Raw genomic sequence first — 20,556 nt, forward strand, 5'->3', positions numbered from 1 at the left:
TTGGCCGGATCAAATTTGCCATAGCCTCAAGTGCACCTCTACGTTAGTTGTCTTTGTCATAGGTCTCCCCTGTCACTTCCTTCCTGTTGGGTGAGAACGAAAATCAAGAGCTGTGGGATAATGGCTTTGTATATGCTACCAACATGGTTGATTTGAAATATGGGGATATCCTAGAGGGTCACAACTTGAGTTGGCTATGCTCAAATTGAGAAAGGCAAAGGAGTGGGGAATGAACATGCCTTGGGTTGAGGCGGAGAAATAATCTATCTGCACCAAAGAGAGGCTTTATCTAAAGAGAACAAACGGGGAGGAACTCTTGTATCAGTAAGGAACATCACTGGATAGAAAGTTGATAAGGCATAGAAGGAATTAACTGAGATTGTCCGATCCCTCCCCCTTCTATCCTAGTTCTTTGTTGTGATGAAGCAACAAGGAATAAAACGCAGTCTGAGGGCACCAAACCGGCTGCTAGGCCGCTCTTTTAGAGAAATTCAATTATTTCATTGACTCAAGAAACCTCCGTGGACTTAAAAAAGGTCATAAGTAGTGTTGCCACTTTAGCTCTGGTATGGCCTTGTGGGCCAATTAGGACACTTGGTCCACCTAGGACATCTAGGATTGATACACTTAGGACACCTAGTCCTTAGTTGGTTGGGTCATATGTTGGCCTCTATTGTACTTTCTCATTATCCATTTTGCAAGTACACTCCATTGCATTCTCAGCATGTTTCCTTCCATTTCATTGCATCAACAGAGGTATAAGAGCTTGCCCTCCCTTGGTGCACACCTTCAGCTCAGCCAGCTCGATTTGCATCTAAAACTGCTTGACTTCCAGCTGGATCTGAGTTCCTTAACTGTTCCAACCGCGACAAACCTTTATGCGGTAAGGATGCTTTTAACATCAAAGAGTGGGTGGATGCTATGAAAGCTGAATTGAATTCCCTTCACCAAAGTAGCACATGGGAGTTGTGTGACTTGCCTCCTGGCAAGCATGCCATTGGCACTATGTGGGTTTTCAAGTTAACGCTGAAAGATGATGGCAGCATAGACCACTACAAAACCTGTCTTGTTGCCAAGGGCTATGCTCAGCAGCAGCAGGAAGGCATTGACTTTGAGGATTGCTCCCACACCCACATCACTACCATTCGGTGTGTTATTGCTATTGCATCACATCGGCATTGGCAGGTATATCAACTTTACATTAAGATTGCTTTTCTTCACGGTGACTTGTATGAGGAAGTCTATGGCAGCCAACATCTTTGTTTTGAGGTTGAGGGTTCTGAAAATAAGGTATGCCAGCTGCGCAAGGCCCTTTTGAAGCAAGCACCGCGGGATGGTATGCCCCAAAATACATGCACATTTGATAGCCTTGGTTTTCAGAACAGCCCCACAAAATCAACTCTTAAGTCCGGTAGAGTTGAGCAGATCTGCTCATATTAAGTCTTTATGTGGTGACATGCTTATCATGAGGTCAGATACTCAGCAATTGCAGCCTTCAGGGCTGATTTGCAGAAATCTTTCGCCACGTCAGATTTGGGCCAGTTGCACTACCATCTTGGCATCCCAATTGCTCTTTTTGAGGGGGGCATAATGACGAGCCAGTCTTAAGTACCTTGGACAGCTCTTCTTACATCGCCTTCAGTTCGAAGATTGTAAGCCGGTTTCAACACCATTGGTGCCTGGCTTCCATTTCTTCTCAGAGAATGAGTGTGATCCATTTGATGCCATTCTTTATCAACAGGGGATTGGCTGCCTTACCTATTTATGCCACACTCATCCTGAGCTATAGTATGCAGTTCCTCAGTCAGTCAGGCTCATCCACAACCCGAGTTCACAACATTGACATGCAGTGAAACGTGTCTTCCGATACTGAAAGGCACGCAGCATTTGGGGCTTCTCTATGATGATAAGTCTTCAATAGTTATGCATACTTTTATGAGTGACTGCGCTGGTTGTTACGACCGCGGGTCTGTCATAGTGGCAAATGTTTCATGCTTGGCTCTTCATGCATTTCTTGGCTCAATACGAAGCAGCCTACAGTTGCTACTTCTAGTTGTGAGGATGAGGACAAGGTGAGGCTGAGTACAAGGTGGCCTTTATAGCTACTGTGGAGTGTGTCTGGCCCTGTAAGCTACTTGCAGATCTTGATGTTTGCTGAACCTCTTCTATTACCATCTACATTGACAGCTAGAGTGCTTTGGCCATTGTGTGTACTGTCTTTCATGTGTTCACATCACTATGTTTGAGAGTCCATTGCCAACTAGACACATACAGTTATCCTATGTTCCCATGGAGGATAACACAGAGGGTCTCTTCACAGAGGCTGTACTGCGTCCCAAGTTTGAAGCTTTTTGGCAAGCTCTACACTTGGTACCTTTTGTTATGTGATTCTGCTTTCCTTGTATTGTCATAAGTTGCTATACCCGTAACGGACAGATGAACATGTGCAACCATGATTTAGTTTCTAGGTATTCTTGAGATGTATTGCAGATACTTTAGCCATACCATGGAGGATTGTTTGTCGCTTGAGCCCTCCTATGGCCTTGTAGGCCAGTTAGGACACTTGGTCCACCTAGAACATCTAGGATTGGTACATTTAGGACATTTAGTCCTAAGTTGGGTAGGCCATATATTGGCCACTATTGTATTTTCTCCTTATCCACAATTTGCGAGTATACTTCATTGCATTCACAGCTTGTTTCCTTCCATCTATTGTGTTACGCTCAAGTCAAGGTAACATGACCCCGGAAGGGTCAGTCAACCTTTTCCTTTAAAGGATCAATGTTGGTATTACATTTGTTTGGGCTTCACGTAAATGATAAAAAAGGAATCAAGGTGAAGGTCCTTGGTGAGGGTGATATGGCACTAGACTAGGTGGATCTAAGGCTAAGGGGTCTAAATGCATTAAATGTGCCAAGGGGCAAGTGATTTCAATGATATCCCAAGAGAGGGGTAAATGATGCATTTAGGAGGTACCCTAAAATGTAGACATGTGGCCTAGGGAATTGGGGCTCGTTGGGATTTGGCAAGCAGGAGCTTTCATGTAAGATGAGATTGTGTGAGCTTGCTACCATCGAGGTTGGCTGGAAGGAAAAATATGTGCCTATGCCCGTGATAAAAAAAGAAAATTAGGCCTTTGAATGTTTATACGTGATATTTGGTATCAGAGCTACATGATTGGAAGAGGAGGAGCAGATATTACGACGACGTCTTACTTACCCACGTTAATTCGAGAATATGCGGTACACCGCAGGGCAGTTTATTAGTCAAAGGGTTACGGGTGGTTACCTTCAGGACTCCTTGGCATTGCGAGAAGGGACTAGCTGTTGTAATATTGTGGTATCGTATATTTCGTCGTTGATTTGAAGGTGTGGAAGACGGGATTACAGGAGCCTGTGAGCACGGGCTAGTTTTATAATTATTCATATCGTGATTCCATTGGTAATCGGGGCTAGTGTTTACGTATAGCAGTTGGTGATAAGTGACGATCGGTCGAGTTGAGACAACCTAAGCGTAGACGGCTTGCCTTGGTTTCAACTTTCATGGGATGTCAATGTAGGAGATGAAAATAGTGAAGCTGAGAACGTTTGCGTCATTTAGTTCAGGCCATCGGGTAGTTCGTCAGTTTGGGTAAACATTGACGAGCAGCGCACGACGAGAGCCACTTTCGCAATAACTCAGACTTTCTAGTAACTCTTTTCATAGGTGAGGTTGCTGGAGTTACGACTTCCTGCAGAGAGCTATTGTGCTGTCACGGAACTTTCTTGTGATATTTTGCATGTGATATTTTGTTATTTGGAGATCTCGGTTATCAGTGAGTACTATGCAGATAACAGACAATAACTGTTAAGGTCTACAGGAAGCTTTATAGCGTTCCAGAATGGTGGCATACAATTAATCACAACGCTGTAAATTAGCAGTGAGAGCTGGGGTGTTTTGGGTCTCCAACGGGGGTGTAGCTGAGCCACAACAGGAATATCATCTGGTTCAAATACTTGGAACAACTTAAACAGTGACAAATTGATCTCTCCATGCTACATGAATGACTAGGGAGCTTTCTATGCCTTCTAAGTTTTGATGGAGTAAATGCTCGTTTATTTGCCTCGGTGTTTGAGTTATTTCTGATTGCATATATTTCCCTAGTATAGGGAAAAGATATTCGGTTTGGTTCTTAGTTATTTTCAGTTGATGGTTATGCCTATTTAGACACCTGTTGTGGTTATGAGATTGGAAAGCAATCTGTAAATACAGTTTTAGGCGGTGTTTGATTTGTTATTTAAAAAAAAAAAAAACACACACACACACACCTATCGACCTAAATGGAAGTAGAAGAAGAAGCTTCTTGGGTGGATCCCATAGAGTCGGGAGTCCGGCCGAACCTGGAGGTGTCGCGCCCGGTAGAATTGCCTTATTGGAGGATGCCTTGCAACAGATTTTAGCGCAACAGTGTTAGCACCTATGTATTGGGAGTGTAGGGTGACACGTTAGGTGTAGCCCCGGGGCACTTTTTACTCCAACTAGTGGAGGTTTTTTCCCTCGAGCTTGGCAGGCACACTTCCATGTGACCTGCAGGGTGTGCTTAGCAAGCACAACCCTATCCTTGTATATGATGTGACTTTAGTCACATCCATTTTAATCCCAATCATTTTTGCTCTTGCACTTGCTCTTCTCCTGAGTCCTGTCTCTGCTCCAACAAGTGGTATTAGAGCTCAACCTGTGACACGTGCTGTCGCCATCCCCCATCGGCCTATTGCTGCCTTACAAAGTCGTCCTGCTCGTGGAGGATATTGCCTGAGCACTACTCCGTGGCCCATCTCGTTTTGGAGGTCGCCCTGCCTGTGGGGACAATCGCCAAGCTCTTCGAAGATGCTACCATAGCTGCTTCAACCTCTTGTGGAGAGCTGCCTGCACGAGCGCTCTGCTGCCTTGCACCGTCGCCTAAGCCCTCATCACTCTGGTTGTGCTGCGCTGAGCCGTATCTGCTCCCTACGCTAAGCCGACACCTGCTCCGTTGGCGACGTCGTCCTGCTGCCTTGAGCCGTCGCTCAGGCCCGTGGCAGACCTGCTGCCTATCAAGTGCTCGTGGAGGCCATCATGGTGCGCCATCACCTGACCCTTGAGCCGACGCCTGAGAGCCACCTGCACATAACCTGTACGTTGCTGCTGCATCTACCCCCTCCACAACCGCCTACGCCTTTGCACAGGACGGGCTGCCTACTGCTATGCCTCAACAGGCCGTCGCCCTGTCAGGGAAGTGTCCCCTGTTGATTGAGGAAGTTGCCGCCTGCTACGAGGAGCTATCCACGAGATGCAGAGAAGCCCAGCCTCGTGGACGTGAACCTTGTGGAGGCCGTGGACCTTAACCTTGTGCAGGCCCCCGCTTTGGCGCGTGGACTAAACACTGCCTGTGGTAGCCGACGCCTGCTCATGCAAGCTGTTGCTGACCTGCGTTATCGCCCTGCACGTGAACCTCCAAAGCCTGCCCTGCACGTGAAGGTGACCTGCGCTACTGGAAGAACTGCTGTGTGCACAGCACGTGCTGCGGGAAAGCTTATCGTGGAGGTCGTCGCCTCATAGCTGCCCTCCGACTAGCTCAGACCCCTGCTTCTGAGCATTAAGTTTACCTTTCATTTCTCTGTTTTTGGTACGTGCTGGTGTTTTTTTTTGGCCCGTGTGCCTCGGGGTATTGTTTATTTCAGGTACACACAGAAACTGGGTCAGAAATTTTTGGCACATTTCAAGCAGTGGTACATGCAGGAATAGCCTTGAGGCTACCTTAACTCGGGGAGAGCTGGTTGTGCATTCACTGCTTAAGTAATGGCAGAAAGGGATGTTTTTGGATTGCTCTCTGCAGAAGATAAGTTGGATGGCACCAACTATCCTCTCTGGTCGTACATGATGCGACATGTGCTTGTGGCCAAAGGCTTTTGGGGCATTGTGGATGGCACTCAGTTGCGTCCACATGCACCTGCTCCTTCACCCAGGTCAGAGGGTGAGTCATCTCGGATTATAGAGATATCACATGCACCTACTCCAGAGTAGAGTCGATGGGATGGCCGGGATGCCAATGCACATGCCTTGATTGCATTATCTGTTAAAAGAAGTATTATCCCTCACATCCGGTCATGCAAAACAGCAAGGGCAGCTTGGGAAAATTTGGCAAAGTTGTATCAAGTCAGGAATGAAGCCCGTGCGGCATACTTGAAGAGGAAATTGGATACTCTTCCTATGCTTGATGGTGATTCCATGGATGATTATCTCACGAAGGTAAAGGATTTATGGGAGCAATTAGCATCTGTGGATGAGATTATTTCGGATGCCTCGTTGGTTTCTACAGTGTTGCAGGCCATCCCCGACACGTATCAGAATGTGTCCACTACTATGCGGCTTATGATGAAGGGTAATCATCATTCGATTACCTTCGATGAGCTTGTTTCTGTACTCTTACAAGAGGAGTAGTCCAGACATAACAGGATCGTGATGCGTGTGGCTGATCAGGCTTTTATTGCCAGCCAGAAAGGCAAAGGTAAGGCTGCGTTTCAGGGGGGCAGCAAGCCCAAGAAAGATGCAGGCCAGCCATCTGGCAAGTATGAAAAAGAGGGTGATAAACCCAAGAAAAAGGGGAAGTGCAACTATTGCAGGAAGCCAGGACATTACATTAATGAATGTCGCAAGAGGCTTGAGAAGGAAAAGAGCAAAGAGGCCAGCATGGGAGTGACGGATAATGTCCCCAAATCCGATAACAAAGAGGCTTCAAATTACACTTATACATCCTCCCATGATGAGGAATGGGCTTTTATAGTGTTATGCAGTTACAATCCGTCTGTTCATGATGCATGCCTATCTGTGAGTGATGCCAATGTATGGTATTTTGACAGTGGTGCTAGCAAGCACATTACCTCACAGAAGGATTTGTTTACATCTTATGCAGCTGGTTCTCATGGAGGCACGGTGACATGCGCCAACAACTCCTCCCATCCTGTGCAAGGAGTGGGAAAGATTGTACTTACCGCAGCAAATGGTGGTGCATTTACACTCTCTGATGTGCTATGGGTGCCTGGCATCAAAAAGAATTTGCTTTCAGTTTCAGCCATTGCCCGTGGTGGCTTAGTGGTAAAGTTTTTGGATGACAGATGCACAGTACATGACATTAGTGATGGTGATACAATTGTGGCTTCTGGAACTTTATGCCATGGTCTTTAGAGACTTGATCACTATGAGAGTGCTTTGCATGATGCTTTATTCACCACCACCCCATCACAGCTGGCAAATGCTGAATTATGGCATGCTCGATTTGGCCATCTCAATTTCAGAAGTTTGCTGCGTTTACACAGCCATGAAATGGTGTCCGAGATGCCACACATACATACTCCAACTCGCCATGTATGCGAGGGATGTATCTTGGGGAAGATGCATCGCACACCGATTCCCAAAGATGGGACTGTCAGAGCTGTCCGGAGATGATGTTTGTGGTCCTATGAGGACTCCATCTATTGGGGGATATCTGTATTTTGTCACTTTCATTGATGATTTCTCTCGTTTCACGTGGCTCTACCCATTGAAGGAGAAGTCAGAGGTGCTTACAAAATTCAGACATTTTATTACTCAGGCTGAGAATTATGCCTCAGAAAAAGTGGGGACACTTCGCATTGATCGAGGGGGGGAAGACATGTCCAAGGAATTTCATGCATATTTTGCAGAGAGAGGCATCATCCATCAGTGTACCACTCCATACACCCCAGAGCAAAATGGGCTGGCTGAAAGGGAAAACAGGTCGGAAATGGAGATGGGTAGATGTATACTCAAAGGCAAAGGTTTGCCCAACAGGTTCTGGATGGAAGCTCTCATGTGTGCAAATTATGTGCTTAACAGATGTCCCACAAAGGCCTTGCATAATCTCACCCCGTATGAGGCACGGAATGGTAGAAAGCCTTCTGTTGCTCATCTCGGAGTATTTGGTTGCTTGGCCTATGCACATGTGCCACAGCAACATCGTACTAAACTTGATGATAAGGCTCTCAAATGCATTTTGGTGGGGTACAATGTTGAAAGCAAAGGGTATCGGCTGTATCATCCCTCCAGCAGGAGGGTTATTACAAGCAGAGATGTCATTTTTGCTGAGGATTCCACTCAGCCATTGCTGTCCTGTCAAAAACAGCCTGATGTCTACTCCAGGGATGTGTTTGAACAAATGCTGCCCATGACAACTGAAGGTCCCTCATTTTCAGAACATTCCAGTTTGATTCCCCATGCTGTTACGCAGGCCGGTACAAGACCTAATCAGCCTATTGTGGCTGAACCACATATGCCTATGGATGAGGCAAATATTGGCCAAGCAGTTGATGAGGAAAGGACAGCCATTCAATCATCCAAACGGGTGCCCAGGTGGCTGATTGAAACATTACGGGACAGCAGGTTACATACTCCTTTACCTGCGAGGACTCGTGCAAAATCTCATCATGCATCTGGGTTGTTTACTGATTATGCCTTTCAAAGCACATGCAGTGATGAAGAACGTCTGACATTTGAGGATGCTGCAGAGGACAATAATTGGATGGCAGCCATGCATTCAGAATATGATTCTATCATGCAAAATGAAACACGGCACTTGGCTGAATTGCCTCTAGGCAAAAAGGCCATCGGTACTAAGTGGGTTCACAAGATTAAGCGGAAGGCTGATGGTTCAGTAGACTGCTTCAAAGCAAGACTCGTTGCGAAAGGGTATGCTCAGCAAAAGGGTATTGATTTTGATGAAACCTTTGCCCCTACCTCTCGCATGACCACTATCAGATGCATGATTGCCATGGCAGCCCATCATGGATGGCAAGTACATCAGTTGGACATCAAAACAGCGTTCCTACATGGAGACTTGCATGAGGAGGTTTATGTTACACAGCCTCGTGGATTTGTGCAGGATGAACAGGAACACTTGGTGTGCAGGCTTCACAAAGCTCTGTATGGCCTTAAGCAGGCACCTAGAGCTTGGTATGAGAAGATACACACATATTTGGTTGCCCAGGGATTCAGCAACAGTCCAACTGAGAGTACCCTCTATGTTAAGAGGACTCAGGATGTTTTTTTGGTCATTGTTTTATATATTGATGACATGCTGCTCACAGGCCCCAATGAGCAAAATATTGCAGCCTTTAAGGCTGAGTTACATTCCTCATTTGAGATGAGTGATCTGGGCCCTTTGCATTTTTATTTGGGCATTCAGTTTATAGAGTGGGATAATGGTATTGTTCTGATACAAACTAAGTACATCCAGAAGTTGCTTCAGCGGTTCTCTTTCCAAGATTGCAAGCCAGTTGCAACTCCTGTGGAGCCTGGGATGAAATTCAGCATTGAAGATTCTGGGGATGCCTTTGATCAGACATTGTACCAGCAGGCTGTGGGCTGTTTGATTTATTTATGCAATACACGGCCAGATATTCAGTTTGGGGTATCCTTATTGAGCAGATTCATGCATTGCCCAGGAACCAAGCATTGGCAGGCTGTTAAGTGGGTGTTCCGCTATTTGCACGGTACTATGCACCTTGGTTTATTCTTTCCAAAGGGGGCTGATCCACAGCTGCATGCTTTCTATGACTCCAATTGGGTAGGATGCTTTGACACAAGAGTGTCCACTTCAGGTTTTTGCTTCTACTTTGGTCAGTCATGCATCTCTTGGTTAAGTAAGAAGCAACCCTTCGTGGCCACTTCCAGTTGTGAAGCTGAGTACAGGGCAGCTTTCACAACCACCGTTGAGTGTGTTTGGCTCAGGCGATTATTTGCTGATTTGGGTATGAGACAGGAGTCTGCTACCTCAATTTTTACAGATAGCCAGAGTGCTTTGGCGGTTGCGAAGAATCCCGTCTTCCATGCTCGCACAAAGCATATTGAGGTCCATTATCATTATGTCAGAGAGAGATTGTCTGCCTCAGAGATCAGCATGATCTATGTGCCTACACATGACAATGTGGCAGATATATTCACCAAAGCATTGTCTCGTGAAAAGTTCGAAGGCTTTCGCAAGCTCTGAACTTACTTCCTTTTGGTGATTGATATCACATTTGCCTTGTACATTGTCACCACTCCACTCTAGGGGGGTTTGTTAGCACCTATGTATTGGGAGTGTAGGGTGACACGTTAGGTGTAGCCTCGGGGCACTTTTTACTCCAACTAGTGCAGGTTTTTTCCCCCGAGCTTGGCAGGCACACTTCCATGTGACCTGCAGGGTGTGCTTAGCAAGCACAACCCTATCCTTGTATATGATGTGACTTTAGTCACATCCATTTTACACCCAATCATTTTTGCTCTTGCACTTGCTCTTCTCCTGAGTCTTGTCTCTGCTCCAACAAACAGTTACAAGCAAATGTAGGGCAATCCGAGCTCAGGAAAATGGTTCATAGTGTGTTTGCTAGACCATCTCGTAAAGACAAAGGTAAATCTCCGATGGAGCCTGAAACGAGTGTTCATACGGTCGAGCCTAGGAGGGCTAAGGTGCCTAATATTGCCAATTATAGGCCAGAAAAGTATTCTGGTTGGATGTCTGACTCTAGTTCCGATATCATAGAGACCTGGTTACACAAATGGGAAGAGGCTTTCGCCATTTGTGAAATCAGGAATGATATGAAGAAAATCCGCGAGGCCATCCATATGTTTAATGAGGCAATGGATAGGTGGTGGATAAACAGTAGAAAGATGGACTGGCATCCACTACTTGGAAGGGGTTTAAAAAAGAATTTAGAAAACACTTCTTACCTCCTGACGAAGCATCCCGAGCTTGGGATCAATATCGAAACCTTCGTCAGAGAAATTTATCAGTGGCAGAATACACTGATAAGTTCAGAGAAAGTGTAATGAAAGTTTATGAACCTCTACCTCAGTCAATCCAAGTAAAAGATTTTATCTTTGGACTGAATGATCGAATCAAGATGAAAGTTCGGGCTAAGTATGCGAACACGCTAGATGAAGCAACTACCAAAGCCCTGAACTATGAGGATGCAAAAGGGAACAGACCAAGTGGGTTTGTACAGGTTGGGACTTGGTATGAGTACCCGAAGAAAACTGGGTTTAAGAAGAAGTGGATTAGCAAAGGGAGTGCCTCACAGCCTAGTGGTCAAGCCAAACAGGCGTTTCTTCATCAAAAGGAATCAAAAATAGTTTTCTGGATCAAATAACATTTACAGAGCCTACACATTTCGAGGAAACCTTCAGTCGATTCTTTAAAGACACCAGTTGAGACTCCTAAATCAAGTACCACCATTGGAATGAAAAGAAAAGTAACACCAATGGCAGCCCGGGCTTGGTCGGAGTCTTCCTTGAACCCAGAGCAAAGAGAAAAAGCGAGGAGAGAAGGCTTGTGTTTTGGATGCCTTCAGTCTCATCAGTGGAAAGATTGTCCACGAAACAAGGAGCGTCCGATGGCTGAGATGGTGATCTCAGAATGTGACTTGGAAATGGAGGGGAGTCCCAGAGTAGAACAGATGCAGATTCAGCGAGCGGGATCTTCTCAAAGGTCAGTACCTGTTTTGTTATGTGTGTCTATTGCTAAGCTAGTAACTATTACACCTGATAATGTCTTGTGAAAGCCCGCAGCAACGAGGTATACAGCCTTTAACGATACGGAGTTAATTAAGATGAAAGGGCAAGTAGCCAATCATGATGTCATTGTGTTGTTTGACTCAGCGTCAACGCACAATGTAATTAACTCCAAGCTTGTAAAGAGGCTGAAACTAAAGACTAGCCCATCTGACTATGCATATACAGTCAGAATGGCAGACCGAAGTTCAACTGAAGTATGGGACCAAAGGTTTATCCAGTTGGAACTTCGAATTCAAGACTATGTAGAGAAGCTTGATTTTGAAATGACAAAGCTTGCTCACGTAGATATAGCCCGAGTTAAGGCTTGGCATTTTAGGAAGAATCCAGCCATAGATTGGAAAAAGCACATTTATCAATTCAAGATGAATGATGTGCTGTATGTCTTACGAGGTGAAAAAGATATACCTCAAGGACCGTTGGTTTCTGTAATGGAAATTTAAAAAGCTCAAGAAGAGTTTTTGTTTCTTTGTAGAGCATCGGTAGAGCTGATTGATGGTCCTTTGGCTAGCACTGATGTTGCCCAAAATGGAGAGATGGCCAAGCTGGCTGATCAAATAGCAGAGGAGTTCTTTGATTGTTTTAGGAATGAGTTACCTCCAGAGCGGACTGTTCAGCATAAGATTGAACTAATCCCGGGGGTAGAACTTGTAAATAGACCTCCCTATAGGTTAAGTTTTTCCGAAGAAGCGGAGGTACGAAGACAACTAGAAGAATACCTCAAGCTGGGGCAGATTCAACCCAGTTTCTCACCTTTTGCTTCGCCAGTGATGTTAAAAAAAAAGAAAGATGATACTTTTCGCCTTTGTATAGATTCCTTTGTATAGATTATAGAGCATTGAATAATATCACTACTAAGCATAGGTATCCGATGGCTCGGATCAATGATTTGCTAGATGCATTACATGAGGCCATAATTTTCAGTAAGATAGATCTTAAATGTAGCTACCATCAGATCCGTATTAGAACCGAGGATGTGCATAAAACCGATTTTAGAAGCAAGTTTGGACACTACTAAGCATAGGTATTCGATGGCTCGGATCAATGATTTGCTAGATGCATTACATGAGGCCATAATTTTCAGTAAGATAGATCTTAAATGTAGCTACCATCAGATCCGTATTAGAACCGAGGATGTGCATAAAACCGATTTTAGAAGCAAGTTTGGACATTATGAGTTTTTGGTAATGCTGTTTGGACTTACCAATGCTCCAGCTATATTCGTCATGCTTATGAACGATTTACTACGTCCGTATATCGGGAAGTTTGTAGTACATTTTATTGACGATATTCTTGTGTTTAGTAAAAGTATTGCTGAGCATTACGAACACTTAAGAATAGTGTTTAGTACTTTGAGGAAAGCCAATCTTTATGTAAATAAAAAGAAAAATATACTGTGTATGGTAAGACTTGAATATTTAGGATTCATTATTACTCTTGAGGAGGTAGAAATGCATCCAAAGAAAGTGGCTACGATACTGACTTGGCCTATCCCTTAGAGTTTGACCGCTTTGCGATCATTCTTGGGATTTGTCCAATTTTATTGAAGGCATATAAAAGGATATTCTGAAATAGTATCGCCATTGACTGATCTGACCTTAGATAAAGTATTTTTTATATGGAGACAGAATCAACAAGAGAGTTTTAACACCATAAAACAAGCTGTGGTCTCAGGACCAGTGTTAAAAATAGTTGATCCCCAGAAACCATTTTTTCATGAAACCAATGCAAGCGGCATTGCGGTAGGAGCAGTTCTCCTCCAAGAGGGAAGGCCAGTAGCCTTTGAAAGCAAGAAGCTTTCTCCCTCTCAACGAAATTGGCCAACTCATGAATTGAAGTTGTAGGCTGTTCTCTATGCTCTGAAAACATGGAGACATTATTTATATGGATCAGAGTTTTATATTGATGTTGATCATGATACTTTGAGACATTGTTGTAAACAACCTGACTTGAGAGGCCGCCAAGCTAGGTGGGTAGAACTCATGCAGGAGTTTAACTTGATGATTCGGTACCGAAGAGGGAAGGATAATAAAGTTGCTGATGTGTTGTCACACATTATGCATAATATGAGTTTCACGGTATTAGAGAGTGCTATAATGACCGAGATTAAAGAAACTCAAAAGGTGGATGAGTTCGTCTAGAGCCTTTGGCGTAAGGCTCATGTATTCAGACCTAGGGAAAAGGATGACCTGGCATCCGGAAAAGGATGACCTGGCATCCAGAAATGGCAAGGTAGTACGTAAATGATAAAAAAGGAATCAAGGTGAAGGTCCTTGGTGAGGGTGATATGGCACTAGGCTATGTGGATCTAAGGCTAAGGGGTCTAAATGCATTAAATGTGCCAAGGGGCAAGTGATTTCAATGATATCCCAAGAGAGGGATAAATGATGCATTTAGGAGGTACCCTAAAATGTAGACATGTGGCATACTAGATCTATCTAGGGAATTGGGGCTCGTTGGGATTGGGCAAGCAGGAGCTTTCACGTAAGATGAGATTGTGTGAGCTTGCTACCATCGAGGTTGGCTGGGAGGAAAAATATGTGCCTATGCCCGTGATAAAAAAAGAAAATTAGGCTTTGAATGTTTATACGTGATATATTGCATCCAATAGAAAGTGTTAGGGAAGATTTCAAATAGGGCAGGAAAGGTGAAAGAAACCCCAAGATTATCCTAAGAGAAGGGTCAACGTTGATCAAAGTCACCAGCAAAGTGTCATAGATATGGAGAAGTGTCATAGAGTTTTGACAGTAGTTTTTTGATAATGGAACTCTCTACATGGGACTTGATGTAATGGAACTGTGTCTTTAAATCATCATGGTTTTGCAAGGTCCAATGCTAAATGCACGCTAGATGCCATGCAATAGCTCTTCCAGGATGAGTAGCACGATTACTGCATAAAGTTAACAACATTCCATTGGGAGGCATGTAATCTATCTGTCATCATAACTTTCAAACTTGTACATCTAGACGATGGTGCAACACTGGTTTGTAATAGTCCTTAAAACAGGGTATTTTCTAAAATCGTGACTTGAATCTCAGCAGGTTGGACAGAGGCAAGTGTATGACATCTTTGATTATGCTTGTTCAAAAAGTATTCGAAGGAAAGATGGCCTGTTTACTCATGTTGCCACGTGTGTGTATTGGTTTTCATAGATGGCTATGAGTATAAACAGCAGATTGTGAACCTGTACTGATTCTGTTTGTGGTGGTTTGGGGGGGGGGTCGTGGTGTAGAAAGGTGCAAATGTAAATGTGAGTGCTGGTGGTGGAGTAACACCACTTCATGTTGCTGCAGATAACGGGAATGAGAGTATGCTTATTTCCCTTTTGCAAGCAGGGGCTGATCCAAATGCTGTCGATGAGGTATTTCTTCATGATTTATATGATGCTAAGCTTTTTCTCAGCAAATTGATGAAGCGATTCAGAGTCTTTGGTTCGGAATGAGCTGCTTCTTGTGCACGGTACACTAATTTGAAATTGTGCAGGATGGCATTAAACCCTTGCTGGCTGCTGCCGCGAAGGGCAACCACAGGATTGTAAATCTCCTACTTCCTGTTACTAGTCCCGATCCACGAATAGATGACTGGTCTGTTTCTGGAGTCCTAACATATGCAGAGAAGTTTGGAGTACAAGAGCAGGTCCTATCCTATATTGTGCTCTATTGTTCTGGGAGTACTGAGTTCTGAACTGCTTTTGTGTTCATTATGCTTTAATGTTTTGTAGTCTTTGGAGAATGTGTCGCACAATCTGTTAAACCCTTTTTCGTTTTTGTAAAAAAGCTTTGAAATTCTGCATAGAGACCTAGAACTTTTGCATATACAGTTCATTAATACAATATATGACTAGTATGGGGTACTGGTCTCCTGGTCTTATGGTATTATGGCAGATGTTATGTCAGTATGTTCCATTCTCTTTTCCTGTCTTGACAGGGGTTATTCTAAAGATGTCGAAATGTTGTAGACATGCAAACTAAACCATGGGTACTGGAGACCCATCAAGTTTTAGAAAACCCATGTGGATGTGTGAAGCATCGTCAATCTTGTATGGAGTGTTGATAACTTAATATCAGGTGGAGGATGATCCGGTAGGAAATAGTCAAACGACTCGTAACTCCGCTAGTGTGAGGTCCACCTCATGCACTAGCTTCCAACATCTTGTCACTGGATGTGACTATCATGGATCCATCACCAAACTGTAGGTGATGTAAACAAGACCGTACTAGAGAGGGAAAAGTTAAACCTACTGAAGATGGTAAAGTCATACTGAACATGACAAATCACACTGAAGGTGATAGAATCACACTGGACGTGACATAGACACCCTGAAGGTGTCATGGACTCACTGAAGGTGTCATGTGCTCGCACTGTAAATAATGTGGTGGTTACGTTGAAGGTGACATAAGCTATATTGAAGATAGTATGCATACATGATGGTCAACCATGGTAAGAGCTTTGAACCATGCAGGCAAGTTTTGTAGACGATAACTGGCTGGGGTGTGATGTCATATCATAAGAACTCACACAAAGAAAACTCACACGTGTGGTCAGTAAACATGTGATCATAATAAATGAAATTAGGATATCCATGATGATCCAAAATAATAGTGGAGAAAGGTGTAGGTATGCTACAAGAGGCTCTAGAGTGATGTTGGATTTTTGAAGAGAGTGATTGCAACATGGGTTGTTGCTGCAGCCTTGACGTTCGGGCTGCCATGGGGAGCTAGATCTGAGTTACTGTCGGGTTAAATACCTATGAGAAGCAGATCTAGAGGCCCCTCAAAAAGCATGGGACACGAAGCATATTTCTTCGTTTGAAAGAAAGGATTAACCTTCAAATTTTAGAAAAGGATGACTGTTTTTTTTGTTAGTTAGTAATTTACTTTAGGAAATCGGGCCATTTCAGCTTGAGCATGAAATTAGAGAAATAAAATTGCAAGCCAGTATGAAAGATAGAAGATTTGGAAGCTCGAGTGTGGCTTTCTCATGCTTCGGAGCGCATGCTCATACTAATCTTAGGCAAAATCTGATTTGAAAATGTATTGACATGTGGTCCCAAAACAGCTTGCATGGTGGCATCATTGTCTTGCATGAATTGTGCATGGCATCGTGTTTGTGAGGATGTCACTTGTTCATGAAGCAATCTCAGCTCCTCGGTACTTGACTGGATCGTGTGGAAAAAACGCCTCTACCTGCGAGCTGCACCCTCGACCCCCCCCCCCTCTCTCTCCCTCCTCCTCTGACCTTCTCCTCCGCTCCCAGACCTCCAGCGCACAACGTAGGTGCGGCGTAGTCCATGAGATAGCACTGTGGGCGCGTTGCTTCGCGACACCCCCTCCGGTCGTTCGCGCCTCTTCTGAGCTGCACGGCAGCTCCTAGCCGCCCGCGGGGTCTCCAGCCAAGCATAGCTGCGAGCTGTTGGCGCTTCCTTGTTCCCACTCAAAGGGCCAGCAGCTGGTGGTATAGGCCTGGCCCTTTGCATCCACCTAGCCCGCCATTGATGCTAGCCCTTCTCCAGCACGTCGCCCATGACCAGCCCTTGCTCCAGGTGCTTTTCCACTTGCCCAGCCCACCGTATGGGAAGGTTATTTCAGTGGCAGCAAGGTGAGGGGACGCGATTAGGTGACCCCCTCTCTCCTCGGTTTTGGGCGATCCCAGGCAGATTGGCAGCCTTCTCGAGTAGCCTGCCTTGAAGAACGGTGTATAGGCGGCTCATTGGGCGTCAACTCTGCTTCTTTCAGCCAGCCCTTGGTCTTTGGGCTGGTAGTGAGTGATCAGCCGACCTAGCCACCTCCTTTGGTGATCCACTAGCTCTCCTCAAGGGCGGGCAAACTTGGAAGTACCATTCGATGATTCATAGACACTTCCTTCATTGTGGCTGGGCTGGTTTCTTGGTGGCCTTCATATTTCGGGCACCTTTTGCTTCTTTCTTCTTCTCTTTCTTTCCCACCTTTTGCAAGTGGTGCAGTTTATTGCTTGAAGCTGGTGACTGGGACCTTGGTGGTGACCTTTGGTCTAGCCAGAGGGGCTCTATGGCAGCACCCTTGACTCCCCCAGCTGTCAAAGTTCTTTTGTCACCAGTGGATAAGTAGCAGGTATAGCAGGCAGTTAATCTCTTATAAGACAGGGCTGTTATAGGCAGGATAGTAGGCCTCACTCCCTCGAGGAGGCAGATTCAGGCCAACGTGGCACTAGATGGTGACCACATTCAGGAGGTCACTATCTATGGACGCGGAGTTTTCCTCCTCTAGCTAGGCTCCCCGAATACCGCTCTGACTCTCGTGGAGCGTAGCCCTATCCTCCTGGGACCCCACTTGGTTTACCTCATCCCTTGGTATCATGGCTTCACGGTGGAGGACATGGACTGGACTCACCATGTTCCTTGCTTTCCAGTGACGCTCCGCTTCCCGAGACTTCCAAGGGAATAGAGGTCCATCCTTTCTTCCATTGGACGAGCGTTTGGCACAGTTTTGGAGTACCCAATAGAGTCAGAGACGGCAATGGTGATAGATGATTGGGTTCCTCGACTCAGACTCGTGGTGGAGAGCCCGGATACCCTCCCAGACGTGATTCTCCTGGAGACTTTGGAGGGGGTACTCTTCGTCAGCACCTGGAGGTTTCAGGCTTACCAAGCTAGTGTTTGAGGTGTAGGCAGATGGGGCTTCTTGCTTGCGATTGCACACGTGGCTAGCACCGGACTCATCCCTCCTCCAGGAGGCTCAGGGACAACATAGCGACATTAGAGGGGAGGGGACTCAGAGGCCACCTAGCTAGACACAGCAGGATTCTTAGAGACAGCAGCCAGAGTCGCAAACCCCCAGGGTAGAACCTTTGGAGGGTAGATGGACTAAGGTGGGGGCAAAGAAGAGGAGTAAGGGGGCCAAAAAGAATCAACGATATCGTGCCAACCATAAGAGGCGAGCATAGACATTTACGCAGTCACAGGGAGATCCGATTGGAGGTCCACAGGTATCACGTCCACAGGTATCACGTGATCCGGAGAGGGAGACAGCGACCTCAAGACATCCCTCAGGCTCCTCTAGAGGAGAGACTATGTGTCCACCGCAAAAACCCCCACCGCAGCTAGAGCCAATGTCAGAGACTCCCAGAGCACCAGGGCCCACAACCTCTCGGGCCTACCTCCCTTCGAGCTTGGAGGAGGAGCCTTAGAGGACGCAGGCGCCGCCACTGCAGCACCCTTTCCAGGGGACGATAGCAGACTCCACTCAGCCTTCTTCTCCCCTTCTAGTGGACCCAACCAGCTTCCTCTTCGCAGCCCCCTCCCGAGCCTCCCCCACCCGTGTTGCCTTGGCCTACTCCTTCCCGGGTGATTAGCCTTGCTACCCGCCCTTCCCCTCTGGTCCCCTCCCATGCCCCTCCGTTAGTTGCAACGTCTTCCTCAAGCACCTCGCCAAGCGTTGCAAATGACCCCGCTTCCGCGAGCAAGGGCAAGGCAAAGATTCCTTTGTTGACCTCTCCTCAACAGTAGGTCAATGCCCTAGGCAGCCAGGACTCAGCATCCTCTTCCCACAGCTCTGAGGAGCGGGGTCAGAGCGATGAGTCCGTGGGCCTTTGCATGCGTGCTGGGAGGCCGTTACCTTGAGAGTTTTGGCAGTTGGGACCATGGAACTATTTGGAGATTCCGGATTCTTACCCCATGCCCCTGGAGTTAACCGTCCTAGTCGTGCAGCCTCATAAAGGGGGCATTAGTGCTGTAGGATCATGCACTACTCGGTTCGGATCCTTCATTTTACCTCCGCATAGGTAGAGAAGTGGACACCAGAGCTCCTCGACGTGATGATGGAGCACCAGATATACCAGATGATGGACGAGTGGATGGGACCTCAGGGCATGTACCTTTGGCTCGCTCACGGAGGTTCTGTGTACTTCCTGCTTGGCTTCTCTCCAGCGAAGCCATGGTTAGGTCTGATTATAGTAGTGATCCGTCTGCCAATGGAGACGGTTCTCTCACAGCCTCACTACTGGACCCTTTACCAGTGCGCCAACCTCTTCAGCAGTACTGGGCGCGCAGGGTAGGGATTGAGCCAGTGGCGACTCTAGTCTGTCGGCGCACGGACACGGATTACTCTCCCTCCAAACCTCCGACGAAGTCATTGAAGTCAAGTTTCTTAGAGCAGGCTCCCACGCACAGGCGAGCCTTGATTAGTGCCGCCCCTTTCCCATGAGTTTGACCGCAGTGAGCTGGAATGTGCATGGCCTTCATGACTGTGCGCGTAGTCAGCCGTAGTACTTGATTCTCTGTGGGGAACTACATTCATAGATAACTATTCTAGGAAGACATGGGTGTACTTCCTGAAGGAGAAGTTTGAGAGCCTTATGTACTTTAAGGAATTGAAAACCAAAGTGTGTTAAGCCTTTCATAGATGGCTATTCTAGGAAGACATGGGTGTACTTCGTGAAGGAGAAGTTTGAGAGCCATTGAAAACCAAACTGGCAGGTGTGTTAAGGCTATCAGTTCAGATAAAGGGGGAGAATATAAGTCACCAGAATTTATTGAAATCAGTAAAGAGAAGGGCATTGCAAGACAACACTCTACTATACCCACCAATAAAATGTTGTTGCTGTATGCAAGAATTGTACTCTAGGTGAGAAAACCAAGAGTATGTTGAAAGCCCATAATATACCAAATTACTTGCAGGCTGAAGCACTAAATGCTACATATCTTCATGATTAGAGTGCTACGAAAGCCATACTAAACAAAACTCCTGAAGAGGCCTTTAAAGTCTAGAGTAAATCACCACAGGATATTTAGTTGCACTACTTATGCTCGTATCCCTGATGTCAATAGCTAAAAGTATTTGTTGGCTATATTCACGATCACAAGGCCTAGAAGGTTTGGAGCATGCAATATCATCACTAGTAGAGATATAATCTTTAATTATACTTCATAACAAGATACGCCGTTCTATCCTATCATTGAGCAAGTGGTAGACAGAGAGATTGAACCATTTGTTGCT

General features: G+C 45.7%; 1 protein-coding gene across 2 annotated transcripts in view; it reads left to right on the plus strand.

Moving 5' to 3' along the window:
* TPR10 (ankyrin repeat family protein) overlaps positions 1 to 20,556 on the plus strand; it is a 141,917-nt gene that overhangs the window by 60,579 nt on the left and 60,782 nt on the right. For both annotated transcript variants that reach the window (XM_087397305.1, XM_087397306.1), the window contains exons 7-8: positions 14,817 to 14,945; positions 15,068 to 15,220. In XM_087397305.1, the coding sequence (XP_087253431.1) occupies positions 14,817 to 14,945; positions 15,068 to 15,220 (282 nt within the window). The remainder of the gene's footprint in view (positions 1 to 14,816; positions 14,946 to 15,067; positions 15,221 to 20,556) is intronic.

Source organism: Dipteris shenzhenensis, chromosome 26 (assembly GCF_047967505.1).
Source record: "Dipteris shenzhenensis isolate YYH24624 ecotype China chromosome 26, Dip_SZ_1.0, whole genome shotgun sequence".
Taxonomy (NCBI): domain Eukaryota; kingdom Viridiplantae; phylum Streptophyta; class Polypodiopsida; order Gleicheniales; family Dipteridaceae; genus Dipteris; species Dipteris shenzhenensis.